Source organism: Curcuma longa, unplaced genomic scaffold (genome assembly GCF_044706935.1).
Source record: "Curcuma longa cultivar G26 ecotype Majalengka, Jawa Barat unplaced genomic scaffold, ITB_CL_G26_1.1 contig_17397, whole genome shotgun sequence".
NCBI lineage: Eukaryota > Viridiplantae > Streptophyta > Magnoliopsida > Zingiberales > Zingiberaceae > Curcuma > Curcuma longa.
Genome location: NW_027430586.1, coordinates 1 through 15,217, shown reverse-complemented (window position 1 = coordinate 15,217; position 15,217 = coordinate 1). Strand labels below are relative to the sequence as shown.

The 15,217-nt window shown below is 36.7% G+C and overlaps 1 protein-coding gene across 1 annotated transcript; it reads left to right on the top strand.

Moving 5' to 3' along the window:
- Nucleotides 1-72: 72 nt before the first annotated feature.
- LOC141816609 (pre-mRNA-processing protein 40A-like) lies at nucleotides 73-15,167 on the top strand (the record flags this gene model as incomplete). The annotated part of the gene is made up of 24 exons (XM_074704360.1): nucleotides 73-169; nucleotides 3,402-3,472; nucleotides 3,649-3,717; nucleotides 7,841-7,893; nucleotides 8,019-8,076; nucleotides 8,168-8,308; nucleotides 8,397-8,523; nucleotides 8,618-8,687; nucleotides 9,522-9,614; nucleotides 9,685-9,754; nucleotides 9,866-9,943; nucleotides 10,066-10,152; nucleotides 10,229-10,263; nucleotides 10,402-10,507; nucleotides 11,785-11,865; nucleotides 11,943-12,035; nucleotides 12,097-12,150; nucleotides 12,221-12,337; nucleotides 12,429-12,527; nucleotides 13,895-13,942; nucleotides 14,018-14,110; nucleotides 14,582-14,689; nucleotides 14,801-14,865; nucleotides 14,945-15,167. Coding segments are annotated over exons 2-24 (2,001 nt in total), but the record flags the coding sequence as incomplete, so codon positions are not given.
- Nucleotides 15,168-15,217: the final 50 nt, after the last annotated feature.

Here is a 15,217-nt window from a genome sequence, read left to right as displayed (position 1 = left end):
CGTCGATCAGAATTGATTGGAATCTCAATAGACTTCGTCTCTCGCACAAACCTAACTCCGCGAACCCTCTTTTCTCATCCTCCTTCCATCCGACGGCGTGGGCGAATCGGAGACGGAATCAAGTTCCTCGGTTGCCGCCGGCTCCGCCCCCTCGACTTCCCGGGAACTGGTACATTTTCCTCCATTTCTATCCCCTTTTCGTGTGGGTTTGTTTGATCTCTGGAACCCTACATCCATTCGCTGAGGTTTATCTAGCGGCGACGAAAATCATATTCTGTCATATGAGACTGCAGTCGCTGTGGTTTCTTCTACCCATTTTGTGTGCGTTTTCTGCTTTTTCCTAATCGATCTTTGTTTCGTGTGAAATGTCTCGTTTTCTGCTTCACAGTAGCAAAGCGTAACAGGTGGATTTTTTTAGGAAGGAGACTTGTATTCTTAAAAGGTGTAATCTTTCACTTAGTCGACATGATTGATCAAGTAATGTTTTTAAATTCTTCCCTTTGCGACTGTTAGGATGGAGTATGATGACTTATTTATCTGGCAAAGAATGTTGGTAATGCAAACAAAGAACCATATTGACCTAAAAAAGATAATAATTGAAGAAATAAACCAACAATTGCCTGATTCGGCTAAAAAGGCACTTTCTCTTCACAACTATTCTGCTACCTTCCCACTTGACTAAGCAAGAAAACACATTGAAATAAAAAAGGAAATGATTGAAGAAATAAATCAACGACTGTTTGACTCAACTAAAACGCCGCTTTGGCTTCACAACTTCTCCATCTTCCCATTTGATGGAGTCAAGTGAGGAGAATAACACACTCAAGAATTTAATTTTATTAAAAGTTATCTAAGTTATTAATTTTTATAATTAGTTGGATATTTAAAAAAAATTGTTTAGTTTTTTTTTTTTTTAAAAAAAGGAAATTAGAAGCTTTATTAACTCCAAATTTGTTTATTACATGGGATCCTAACCCCTTGTATAGTTTGATGACGTGACTTATTATTTATAAAATAACAAATTTTTCTAACAAAACCCTAATTTTTCCAATAAAACCTCACAAACTTTTCTAAAAAAACTAAACAACTTTTTCAAAAGTTCCAACTAAATATAAAATTTAATGACTTAGATAACTTTTAATAAAATTAGATTTTTGACTATGTTATTCTCCTCTATCGAAGAGATTTAACTCCGTTAAGTGGGAAGGTGGAGCGGTTGTAAAGCCGAGGTGCCTTTTTAGTTGAGTCAAATAGTTGTTCATTTATTTCTTAAATTGTTTCTTTTTTGATTTCAATGTGTTTTTGCTTGGTCATGTGGGAAGGTGGAATAGTTGTGAAGCGAAGATGCCTTTTAGCCAAATCCAACAATGGTTGGTTTATTTCTTCTATTATTGTCTTTTTGATGGCAATATGGTTTCTTGTTTGTATCATTAACATAGTTAAGAATTTAATTTTATTAAGAGTTATCTAAGTCGTTAATTTTTATAATTAGATGGAATTAAAAAAAAAGTTGTTTAGTTTTTTTTTTAAAAATCTGTTAGGTTTTATTAGAAATTTAAGATATTGTTAGCAAAATTCGTTGTTTCATAAAAAATAGGTCGTGTCATTAAACTATAAAATGGATTAGGTTCCCATGTAATAGACAAGTTTTGAGCAAATAAAATTTTCAATTTCCTTTTCTTTGGGTGAGAATTAGTAACTTTCTTCTAGGTGAGGATCATATCTCTATTTCTTCAGTTGTGCTGTGTCAATTGGTATTAGAAGTTTCCTTTAGGCGAGGATTATATCTCTATCCTTCCGCCATGCTATATCAGTTGGATTGGTAATTTGTTTGATGTTCTTAGCTATGCAATGAATTCAAGAATACTAATAATAAAATTTTTATTACCGTGCTAATGTATCTATGGTGTTGCAAAAGTTTTACATTTGTTGCTTGTTGTTTCCATTTTCTTTTTGCATGAGGTTGCAGGAGATAAAACATTTGGCCAAAGGCATTTGAAGGAAAATCCCATCGTAACAACTAATAGAGATTTGGTTTGAGGTGGTCCTTTCATTTTGGTATAATGGAAAGACACTAAGCATAAGAAGCTCAAGGTTATTTGGCTATATTTTTTTGTTGCATACTAGTTTTCTGAATTTTGGCAATATTTGTTGTTTCAGACAAGAGGAAAGCCAATGAGAGAACAATTGAGGATGATATGTTTTTTGTCAATAGTTTCTCAATCATGCATAGGCTCGGCAATTGGTTTGTCATTTTCACCGCTAAGGGTGTCCGGCATCATTTACTAACAAGCAATGTTAAATGACAACGGATGACATTATGAAGAAACTAGACCTAAGAATGGGATTTCGGAAAGCCCAAAGATATATTTGTGTGGCTTTAGCTTGACAAAGAAGTTTGCATTGTGTAAAGCTCAATAGCATGAAGAAGTCTTTATATCCATTCGTAAAATTTTGGTATACTATGGCTTGTTGCTATATTCGTTTTTATTAGGATTTTATGCTATGAAGTCTCAAAGATTTCACCAGGTACCTCTCAAAATTTTGGTATACTATGGCTTGAAGATGATCAAAATAATGTAATGAAGACATGCAATGTAGAAGCAAAAGAAGATGAGACAGTCGATGAAAGTTCACGCTGATATAACAACTTACATGAATGACTACAAACCCTACAACAATACTTTTATCATAGTCTCCTGCTGTTTTTTATTTTGTTAGCTTTGCCCTGTAAATGCGTTATAGTAGGCATAGGTAGGTTGAATTCCCAAAAAATGACACCTCTGAAATCTTCGAGATCCTAACTGGATTGGAGTTGATGTGTGTGAAATCCTTTGCATATTTGGAAAGTGCTCTACCAAGTAGTTTAAGTTTTTATTTGACTTAAGGAAAGCCATTCCCTCTCTTTTGCTAGAAATGGCTTTCCATGAGAAACTTCACGGTGATAAAAGAAATTTACACAAATGACTACCAAACCATACAATTATACTACTATCAGAGTCTCCCACGGGCTTTTTGCTAGCTTTTCGTATAGATGCTTAGAGGGATAGTAGGCATGGGTAGATTGACTTCTCAAAAATTAATGCCTCTGAAATCTTCGCTATTCTAGCTGGATCGGAGTTGTGCTTGAAATTTTCAGAAAGGATCCTGCTGAGTAGCTTAAATTTTTATTCTAGTGAAGGAAAGACATTCCCTCTCTTTTGCTAAGTAATGGCTTTCCCTGAGAAACTAGTACTCTCTAAAACCAAATTACAGAAATCTAACTGAATCAAAGTTGCATTAAATCCAAAACAATAATGATATTTTGGCATTAAAATTTGCATCAATCTTCCAAGTTATTTTTGTTTTTCAGATCATTTTAACTATGGAAATTCATATTCTATGCTGATTTGGATTTGCAGCTGTTGATTCCTCATTTCCACTTAAATCATCCTGGAGAATGGCCAGCAACCCACAAGCCTCTGGGACTCTGGTAGGTGCTTCGCCATAAATGATTTGCTCACTTATATTACTCTTATACATTGCCTCTTTTGTATGCTTTGTAGCTGTGGTATTGTCTTCTGTAAGTGAAATTATTCATTTCATCTAGTTTCTATTTGTTTATGTGATTGTTTCATGGAAGTAATACACCATATTTGGTTTCCAAAGCCTCCTAGGCCTGCAGTTCTGGGGTCTGCTGGCCCACCTCAAAACTTTGCTCCCCCTATGCCTATGCAGGTAAATGCTTCTTGCTTGCATTTACTCTATTGCTTCATTTGAATTCATTATTTTATTTATTGACTTAGTATTTTGTGAATAATGCAGTTTACACCACTAGTTCCTCCACAGACAATCTCCTCTCGCCGAAATTGTTCGAACAAAGATAACTAGTTGAAAATCTCCTCTCGCCGCGAAACTGAAAAGTATAGGTAGTTTTTAGTAAATTCGCAATTTTATTTCACTTGTGTATTTTTCTCAACAGACAGTAACGATTGCCTAAACATATTTTCTTCTTGTAGCGGAAACACACCGATCATAGCGATCCGTCATGGCTGGGCGATTCGTTCTTGCCGTTCTCTCTTCTTCCCTACGCGCTTCTCCTTCGCCTCTACCCCTCGCTGTTCCCCCTTCTCCTTCGCCTCAACCCCTTCCCCCTCGTCAATACTTTGCGACTGCGTCGCCGTCGCCGCCCTCCTTCAGCTTCGAGCAGCACTAGTCAGACTATGATTTCTGGATGGTCTTCCTGCATCCACTCGATCCTTCCCTCTCACGCCAAGAGATTACTGAGATATGCATTAAAATATTAGCAAAAGTTGTTGAGAGGTAAGTTTTTAGTTGTTTTTTTTAATTTCTTTTAGCAGCTAAATACTGACTGTAACAACAGTGAAGAGAAAGCCAACGAATCTATATATTGCGTCTACACGAAGTATAGATTTGGTTTTTGTTGTGAGATTTCTCAAGAAATCTCAAAACAGACGATCGAATGTTTGCCAGAAGTTTGTTATGATGCGTCAACGTTGATTAAGGTTATAAGAGGTGAGAGCAATCCTGGTTTGTTCTTACTTAGATTGATATTTTACGTTACTGTTATAAATTTGGTATTTAGGTACTGAAGATGAGAGACCAGTTAAAGGCAGTTTTGCTCGACGGTCGGACACCAGCTATCCAAGAGGTAGCCCTGCCTATCGAGGTAACCCAGGTTCTTATCAAAGAGGTAGTCCTCCCGCTTATCAAGTTAAAGACAGTTTTGCCCGATGGTCGGACACCAGCTATCCAAGAGGTAGCCCTGCCAATCGAGGTAACCCAGGCTCTTATCAAAGAGGTAGTCCTCCCGCTTATCGCAGTCCCAGTGACTATCAAGGAGGTGGACCCCCGCCCACTACTTTTCCTGGTGGCTACAGAGAAAAGCCTTAGGGTGCGTTTGGTTGGGGGTAATCTGTGATTACCCCGGTTATCCACCCAAGGTTATCAACAAAAACTATGTTTGGTTTAGATAATCAATGATTCCGGGGTAATCTTTTATGCCTGACACGTCAGCATACGTCAGCAAAAAGGTAATGTAACCCGGAATCACATAACCAAGGAAAACGTAGGTTTTCCTGGATTCCGGGGTTAAGGCCTTCCTTAATCGATCAGACGATCGATTAAGACTATTTATAATCGACCACGTGATCGATTAAATGTCGCAAATTGTTTCTCAAAAACCCTGTAATCGATCAAGTGATCGATTATATCCTTCCTTAATCGATCACTGGATCGATTAAGACTCTTTTTCTCAAAACCGTGTAATCGATCAAGTGATCGATTACACATGTTCATAATCGATCACTTGATCGATTATTATGGGTTAAACCAACCAAACAAGGTTATGTTTCATTCCCTATGACCAAGGTTATATGATTACTTGGTAATCACATAACTAAGGTAATCGCCGATTACCTTCAACCAAACGCGCCCTTTGATAGTCACCAGGAAAAGTAGTGGGCGGGGGTCCACCTCCTTGATAGTCACTGGGACTGCGATAAGCGGGAGGACTACCTCTTTGATAAGAGCCTGGGTTACCTCGATAGGCAGGGCTACCTCTTGGATAGCTGGTGTCCGACCATCGGGCAAAACTGTCTTTAACTTGATAAGCGGGAGGACTACCTCTTTGATAAGAACCTGGGTTACCTCGATAGGCAGGGCTATCTCTTGGATAGCTGGTGTCCGACCGTCGAGCAAAATTGCCTTTAACTGGTCTCTCATCTTCAGTACCTAAATACCAAATTTATAACAATAACGTAAAATATCAATCTAAGTAAGAACAAACCAAGATTGCTCTCACCTCTTATAACCTTAATCAACGTGGACGCATCATAACAAACTTCTGGCAAACATTCGATCGTCTGTTTTGAGATTTCTTGAGAAATCCCACAACAAAAACCAAATCTATACTTCGTGTAGACGCAATATATAGATTCGTTGGCTTTCACTTCACTGTTGTTACAGTCAGTATTTAGCTGCTAAGAGAAATTAAAAAAAACAATTAAAAACTTACCTCTCAACAACTTTTGCTAATATTTTAATGCATATCTCAGTAATCTCTTGGCGTGAGAGAGAAGGATCGAGTGGATGTAGGAAGACCATCCAGAAATCATAGTCTGACCAGTGCTGCTCGAAGCTGAAGGAGGGCGGCGACGGCGATGCAGTCGCAAAGTATTGACGAGGGGGAAGGGGTCGAGGCGAAGGAGAAGGGAGAACGGCGAGGGGTCGAGGCGAAGGAGAAGCGCGTAGGGAAGAAGAGAGAACGGCAAGAACGAATCGCCCAGCCATGACGGATCGTTATGATCGGTGTGTTTCCGCTACAAGAAGAAAATATGTTTAGGCAATCGTTACTGTCTATTGAGAAAAATACACAAGTGAAATAAAATTGCGAATTTACTAAAAACTACCTATACTTTTCAGTTTCGCGGCGAGAGGAGATTTTCATTTTTTGTTTATGCTCTTATGTTTCTGCTAACAAGACACCATGTTTCCATTTTTTACGGTGATTTTCATAAAGGCAGTGTCTTCATTATTTCTTGATACAATTTGCAACGAATATCTCATTGTCCATAATGACAACAGTGAGTGCATTTTCCTTTTCGTGTTAACATGTTAACTCATATCATTTTTCCTTACTCTGAATGTAGTATTTCTTTCTCACTCTTTAGTCTTTGTTACATCTAACTCTATTAAAAAAAATATAAACATTGCTGATGTGCCCTGCTGCTGCAGCATGGTATTTATTATGCGCGAAATTAACTGGCCTATTTGCCCAATAAATGATAATATGCATGCCAGCTTGGTTGTGTCTTATCTTCTACAGAGCAACATTTTTTCTCTTCACTATTTTATGTTTAAACTCAAACCATTTTGTCGGTAATAGACTAGGTACATATCACTTTTTGCATGGAGCAATTTGCTTTTGAATAAAATAAAAAGACTATTGGTAATGTTTAAGGTCTTCATCTGATGCCAGTTGCAGTGCTTGATTGGAGAAAGATGCTTTTGATGTCGAACTGTGCCAACAGGCATTATGGATCAATCATGTCAAGCTGATCTGCTACCTTTCTTCCTCTTTTCCTTCTTACTTGTTGTGCCTCTTCCACTTTTTCGTGCCAGACATCCAAACTATTCCACAGTAGAATAGGAACACCAGTTGTTGTTGCAATTTCCCTTCTGCTACTATTTGAAGGCAGCAATGCTATCCTGTCACCTTTACAATGGATCAAGTACCATAAATCCGCATCATCGGCAACAAAGGGAAGCATGTAGAGAATGACCTCCGCACATCCATACATATCAAACTATTCCATTCCATAGCTTCACCTGATCTTGGGTTCATGTCTGCAGCCAGAGAGGCCTTCTAAAGAGGCATGACTAGGTGCTAGCCTCACCCTATGTGCCTTTTAATCAAGGCAGGTGAGTTTGCCTAGGCACAAGAAAGTCACTTGAGCGTGCACCTAGACCCATGTCAAATGACTGTAGCTGAGATAAGATGTAAAAATATCATCTTTCATGATCAACCCCATTTATCGTAAGGTGAACTGGTGGAGGTATACCTGATAAACTAAAGCAAATAATTTTAAGATTTTTCATTTATCTAGAGATAAATCCTCGTAATTCTATCTAGTAATTTTGGCACCACTTTTGAGTCATCTGATTAATTGGGTGGGCTGTGGTTCAGATCACCTGATAAAACAATGTTTATGACTAAGAGAGACTATTTGTTGACTTCTTTATATAGTTATGCTCCATGGATCTTGCTGGTGTTGGTTGGTCTTTTTTCCTATTTACTTAAAATTATTTTTTAAAACATTTCTAACATTCATTTTGGCAGAGGGCAGATGCATCAACTGACTGGAAGGAATTCACTGCCGCTGATGGTCGAAAGTGTGTAATTATATCAGTGTTCTTTTTGTAGCTTATTATATCTGTGTCAATGCTGTAATTTTTTAGAGTTGCATCTTGTGTTGTTTGGAAAAAGTATTAATTTTTTTGCTTCTTACGTGATGTAGATACTACTATAACAAAGTTACAAAGCAATCAAAATGGACAATGCCTGATGAACTCAAGGTTTTATCTTGTGATTTTTTTTAAAGTTATTTTTTGGTTTTTAACTTAATCTCTTTCTATTTTTTCTCTAAATAATCTATTCCTATTTTAGCTAGCTCGGGAACAATCAGAAAAAACAGCAACTCAGCTACCACCAGTAGAAATAGGGACAACTGCTCCATCTGTTGCTTCAACTATTCCTTCTACTGAAACCTCTTGCATGAGCACTTCTCTACCCACTGCAACAGAGGTGGTATCTACTTCAAGCATAAACCCCTCTTTGATGGAATCATCTAGTGGTGCAGAAACATCCATGGGAATCAATTCTAGCTCTTCTGTAGGAAAAGAAAACGAAGCTGATCTATCAAATCTTCACGCACCTGCAAATTCAGATCCTGATCTTGTTCCTTCTTCTGCAACTGCTGAACATACTTCTGTTGCTGTGGATTCTACAGCCACTGAGATCAAGTATGGAATATTTGGTGTTCAGGATCAACCATTTTTTAATTTTTATTTTATTGTACTGATGCCCATATTTATATTATGGAATTGTATCTTGTAGGAGCAATCAAGACAACTCATCCTTCACAAATACCTTGGGTGTGCATGGTGAAACTTTTCAGGAAGAGGAGGTACGACAAAAACTTGCCACAGTATACTTTGATTAAACTTTTTCATATATGGGCTTGGATAATGGACGATAGAGCAAAGGAAATTACAGGTGGTTTCCATTTGTGCTCCAAAAACTTCTACTAACTAAAGCTTAAAATTGATTTTTTATAAACATTCATTCAGTCTACTTGCTTTATAAAGCTTGTAGTTGCAGGATGATTATGAGGACGGAGAAGGGTTGGGGTAGGTTATGTGAAACAATGGAGTGCAAGAAAGGTTTGAATGTAGTGTTTGTATGAAGGCTGAATAGTGAAAAGAATTTAGTTGTTAAATTAAACAGGAGGTATTCAAAATTTCAGCAGGAATAACTGAATATAGTTGAACCTTTTTGTTTTGGCTAAACTGGCAATTTATTTGAGAACCTTCAACATGATTTCAAAAGATGGCGGTCTGTGGTATAAACTAGGATTTATATTGACTAATCAAATTTCTATCCTTTGATTTACCATTCATTTTTTCTACCTCATTACTTCATTGCTTTGAAGCTCATCACGCATCACTGTGCTAGTCCCAACTATTGGGGTTGGTTGTGTGGATCTTATCTTTCCCTTGAACCCAATCTTTTAGATCTTTTTTAATTTTGTTGGCCAAAATTTTAGTGGCACACTTCAGTGTAGTTTCTATTCATTCTGCATTACACAGCAGCTAAGCATGTGGTTTATCTTTTATTTTTTTCTATCTGACCTGCCAATCTTCTGTTGAATGCTATTTTTGAGTGCTCTTGCCTTATCTGCCTAATCGCTTTTGTAAATGCATAAATTGTAATGTTTTTGCTGATCTCATAAATTTTTTAGGAACCCAAAGAACCCACACCTGTTGTTGGGAAAGACAATGCTAGGTCATCTGATGATAAAGCATTTGATGAACAAGCTTATGCTAATAAGCTGGTAAGATACTCATCTTTGAGGTTGGATGCTTCTTTTGTTATGGTTCAAGTGTAACACGTTCTTTCTTCAGGAGGCAAAAAAATGCTTTTAAAGCTTTACTTGAATCTGCCAATGTTCAGTCTGATTGGACTTGGGAGCAGGTGTGTCATCTTTTGCATATTTTGAAGGGAAAAATTGATATGTTTTAGTGGAGTCTTTTGCATTTTATTTATTTGTTTTCCATTTAATATCATTATTTTGAATTTTCTTAGGCAATGAGGGTCATCATAAATGATAAAAGATATGGTTCTTTGAGAACACTTGGAGAAAGGAAACAAGCATTTAATGAGGTGAACTGATGAATTGATTTTCAGCAGCTAAAATGTTCTAGTTGTCAGAGTATATGTTATGTATCTTATGAAACTACTTTACTATCAATTTCTTTGTTCATTAAAATTACTATGTTTGACAGTACCTTGGTCAAAGAAAAAAACAGGAGACAGAGGAAAGGCGTGTTAAGCAGAAGAAAGCACGGGAGGATTTTGTTAAGATGTTAGAAGTATGTGTCATTGTTCTACCAACAAGGTTGATGATCATTTTTCCTTTAATGATTTGATTTATACTGTTGTGTGCAGGAATGCAAAGACCTTACATCATCGACTAGATGGAGGTTTGATGACTTTTTATGTTGTAGTGTTGTTAGTTTTTAGGTTGAAAGGTTTCTGCACTGGAGTTTAAATCTCTAGTTCTATATATATCTTCCATCTTGTAAAAAATCCATACTTTTAAGTCAATCTCATCTGTGCAGTAAAGCAATAATTAAGTTTGAGGATGATGAACGATTTATTGCGGTTGAACGGCCAAGAGAACGTGAAGATCTTTTTGAAAGTTATATTACCGAGCTACAGAAAAAGGTTGAAAATTTGAAATTTCAGATTCTTATTTATTCATAATCCTGTTTTCTCATTTTGCAGATGCTTGGCTCTATTAGTTAAAATGAATAATTCTGCAATTTCAATCTTGCTCTGTATCAGTTTCTGCCTTATGTATGCTCGGGAAGCTATTATTTTTGTTTTACCAATTGGCAACTGAGGAATTTACTTTATTAAACCAAAAAGGTCGCTTTCAAGTTATATTTCCCTTTTACAGATAGTGATTTGTTGACTGCCCTTCCAGTGAAACTCTACAAGGATGAATGAAACCTAGAGATAATTATACATTGCTCAAATGTGTAAATGGAACAATAAACTGAGGCCAGATGTGCAGTAATTTTTATTGTTAGAACCCAGCTACTCTGCACTATTTGCACTGTTTTCAGAAAAGGTAATTGCACACTCCATGCCGCTCTGAGTGAATCTCTGTTTTGCCTATTCTGCACCGTATGGATACCTCTCCATTCAAAAAGCATGTAGGAAGCCTGTGCTGCTGCAGAAATTCTAACCTGTTCTCCTATGTCCCATGGTGTTTCAGAATTCACCTGTTCTCCATTACAATACATAAGAACCAGCAACTATAGCCAGTATTATAATATAAAAATTCTTTTAAAAGTTCAAATACCTTATGATTTTCAAGAACCACCAAAACTCTTGAATTTCTAATAAACTAGAATGCACTGTGCCACCAACATGAGCTTCAAATAGAATTTTCTGTTTATGCTCCAGTTGTAAGCTAATGGGAAAGCTAGGACAGCCATCACATATATCCAAATCCATTAATAAATACAAAATCCCATTTGAGTCAAACTGATCCATTATGCCCTGCTTTTCTATTTTCTGGATAAACATATTGCTGTTCCTAAAAGAGTCTGGGCTGCTCTGTTTTTAGGAAACCAAACATATAATTTCAGAATGCACCAACTACTATGATTTTGACATCCTACAACATAGATCATCAAACACACAAACAGGATTCGTACACTGCTAAGTGCATCACAACTCCTATGGTAATTGTCATCAGTAAACATATTGACAAGATGCCATAACTATGCCCATATGGAATGGAGAAACCCAACTGGACACTAATATATAGAGATTTAAACACTACAAGATAACAGCTCTCCATAGCACAAGAAGCCGCATAAGAGCCCATCAATCTGTTATGTTGATACTGTTAATACCTCATTGTGTTCAAAGAACAGTTTAATAGTAAAATAATAGTTCTTCAAATTAATTGCGTTGTATGGATTTTTCAGGAAAGAACAAAAGCTGCTGAGGAGCATAAAAGAAACATTATGGAATACAGAGATTTCCTTGATTCTTGTGACTTCATCAAGGTATTCTAACTACTTAGTATCAACATCATTGTACCATAAGGAATACCACAGTATTGTTTTAACTTACTTTGCTTCAGTCAAATAGTCAATGGAGAAAAGTTCAAGATCATCTTGAGGGTGATGAAAGATGCTATCGACTCGAGAAGATTGATCGATTGGAAATTTTTCAGGTCATTTATTATTTTTCATTCATATAGAAATTTTTTTGCTGACTGCTGCCATATTAAATAGGAATATGTACGTGATCTGGAGAAAGAAGAGGAGGAAAAGAGGAAAATACAAAAGGTTGGTCCTATATTTATAAATTATTATTTTCCTGACTCATTCAATTATTCTTGGTCACATTGACTTATAGGAACAAATTCGACGAGCAGAGCGCAAAAACCGGGATGAATTTCGCAGGCTTATGGAAGAACACGTTGCTTCTGGTGTTCTTACAGCTAAAACTCAATGGCGTGACTATTTTGCGCAGGTAATTTGTATTTCTGCATTGGTTTCACATTCTTAAATTCCTGTACATGTATTTTTGCACATTTTCTTTAAATTACCACTATTCCTTGCAGGTCAAAGATTTGGCACCTTACTTGGCTGTAGCATCAAATTCATCAGGCTCAACGGCTAAAGATTTGTTTGAAGATGTTGTAGAGGAACTTGAAAAACAGGTTTCTTTTTCCTCTGCCAAAGAGGCTCAGACATTGCTATTTTTTTTGCTGAATGGTGATTTTTGATAGACTTGTAATGGCATGGTACCAGAGGTTATGCTTGCTTTCTGTAATGGCATAACATGTTTACTACCCTCAGCTTATTTACTTTTTTTAGTTGAAGAATTCACTCTGATGCTTAGTAATCTACCGAGAGTTTTTTTCTCATTTCCTTTGGGGATCAAGTAATTTTAGAACTATTTTTTGTGCTTACTAGCACTCGTGAATATAGTTGACAAATTAGCCTAGTTGGTCAATCATGTTTCTCTTACAAATTCTTATAGTGCCTTATGGTCCCTTTGTTTTTGTGAGATTGGCTCGTGAATAAACTGGCGAAGTATCAAGAACCAAGCTTCATTTTCTCTTGGAGTTTTGGCTCTCTGCTGTATTTTGTGTTTGCAATAGGTTTTCAGTGGGCAGCAATCAGGAGTAGCTGAGGAGGGGCAGAAGAATTGAGGATCGGGCTGTATAATAAAATCTGAGTATCTACCAATACCTAACCTGTTAGTTTGGTGATTGCTTAAGACCTCTGTTGGATCAATATGGTTGATATTGCCTCAATGCTGGTTCACAAGGGGTTCCTCTTTGTTTATCCTGAAAAATTAACAAAACATCAGTATCACACATAGTATTCCAGTTGTTTGGTACTTTTGTCAAGTTAATATGGAGGCGGATGCTATGTCTTGTACCTTAAACTACACCTGTATCTTTTCTCTCCTAGATTTAAGGTAATACTTAGATCAAGAAAACCTTGATCGCTGCTGTGTCTTGCTTTCCCACATGCTGTTTTGTCTCTTTACATCTTGCATCTAGATCTGGAGGAAGCCTCATGTTCGCCACATTTTGTATGCTGCATGAAAACTTTGGAGGTGGCTACTTATGCTGCTTCTGTTTGCCACGGTTTGTGATTCTGACAATGTTCCAATGTGCTATGAGCTGGAGAAGTGCTTGCAATTATTTGTCTCTAAGCTATTTCCGTCTTAGATCTTAGCTGGATTGGTTTGTCACCTGAAATGATAGTTTACTCCACGCCTTGAACCACACCTGTGTCTTGCTAAACTATCATATTTTGTTTCCTCTCCTCTGTAAATCTTTATTTGTCTTTTCTGTGCCACATTTGAATCTTTTTTGCTGGAATAATGAATAAGAAACTAGCCAAATGCAAAGATATAGAAGCATTATGTCTCTATACTAGCATACTTATTGCTTCGTATTGAACTAATTTGTTTGACTCTGTTTTATCCCATTCTCCAAACATTTACTTAATTGTCAAGACTCAAGAAGGGAGCCCTAGCTTAAAGTTACTGATTCATTAATTTATCTTGCAGTACCATGAGGACAAGTCTCAAATCAAAGACGCTGTGAAGATTGGAAAAGTAATTATTTGTATTTTTGGATTCTGCATAAATTTATCAAGTGTGCAGGTCCCTTACGCTATGTGCTCCATACAGATTACTTTGGTTTCATCATGGACATTTGAGCAATTCAAGACTGCTGTGGCAGGTATTGGTAGTTTGAAAGGAATACCTGAGATAAACTTGAAGGTACACCTTTTTTTTTCATATCCTAATCATGCGATTTATCTGTCTTCTTATTTTATGTGTCTTTAATATGTCGAAAGCTGAGTATAACATTATCAAACAAGCATTTTACTGTGTTGTCCTGTCAATTATGTCGATAAATACCATATTATGCCGATACATGACACCCCTTGGTATGCTACAACACGTTAAAATGAATTAAAAATGTTCATTATTTTTGTAGCTTATGTTTATACAAAGTTGAATTTAAGGATATGAATCTCTTTCTTTTTTTTCTTCGTGTCCTTTATCCTTTCACTTCTAATTCACCATCGGCATCATATTTTGGAACATTAGCATGGTTCTGAAACAGTTCGAGACTCTAGCACCGCTTAATATTTTGAACCTTGCTTGGGGCATCTTTTCTCTTCCCCAAAGCCATCTTTGGCTGACTTATTATTGTGTATATTCAACTTCTGTCGTTTATATTTGTAGTTAGCATTTGATGAACTATTGGAAAGGCTTCAGGAAAAAGAGGAGAAAGAGGCTAAAAAGCGCCAACGTCTTGCAGACAGTTTTTCTGATCTGTTATACTCAATCAAGGTACTCATTCACTCACCTAGCCCATAATGTACTACGGGTATTACATTTCACTACTGCATTGTGTTTCAATGTAGGATCTGATTAAATCTTGTTTTTCTTGTTTCATTGAAGGAATTAACTGCCTACTCAAATTGGGAGGAAAGCAAATTACTATTTTTAGACAGCCAGGAGTATTGGTATTTATTGCTGAATTCATTGTTGCCGCATAACATACTTCGATCTTCTTACCATTGATATATGCTTCTTGTGCTAAAGGTCGTTAGATGATGATCATTTTGCAAGAGAGCTTTTTGAGGCCTACATTGCTCAGTTGAAGGAGAAATTGAAGGAAAAAGACCGCAAGAGAGAAGAAGAAAAGGTGGCGATTCTTTTTCCATTCACTATTTTATCTACCGAAATTTTTATTGCTCTGCTTGTGGTATCTATTTATCATTCAAAAATTATGAGCAATAATTGTGGACATTGTGAGTTCTGTTGGGTTTTTTTTTCCATTTCTGGATTGCCATATGGCCCTTGAGCATTGATCCA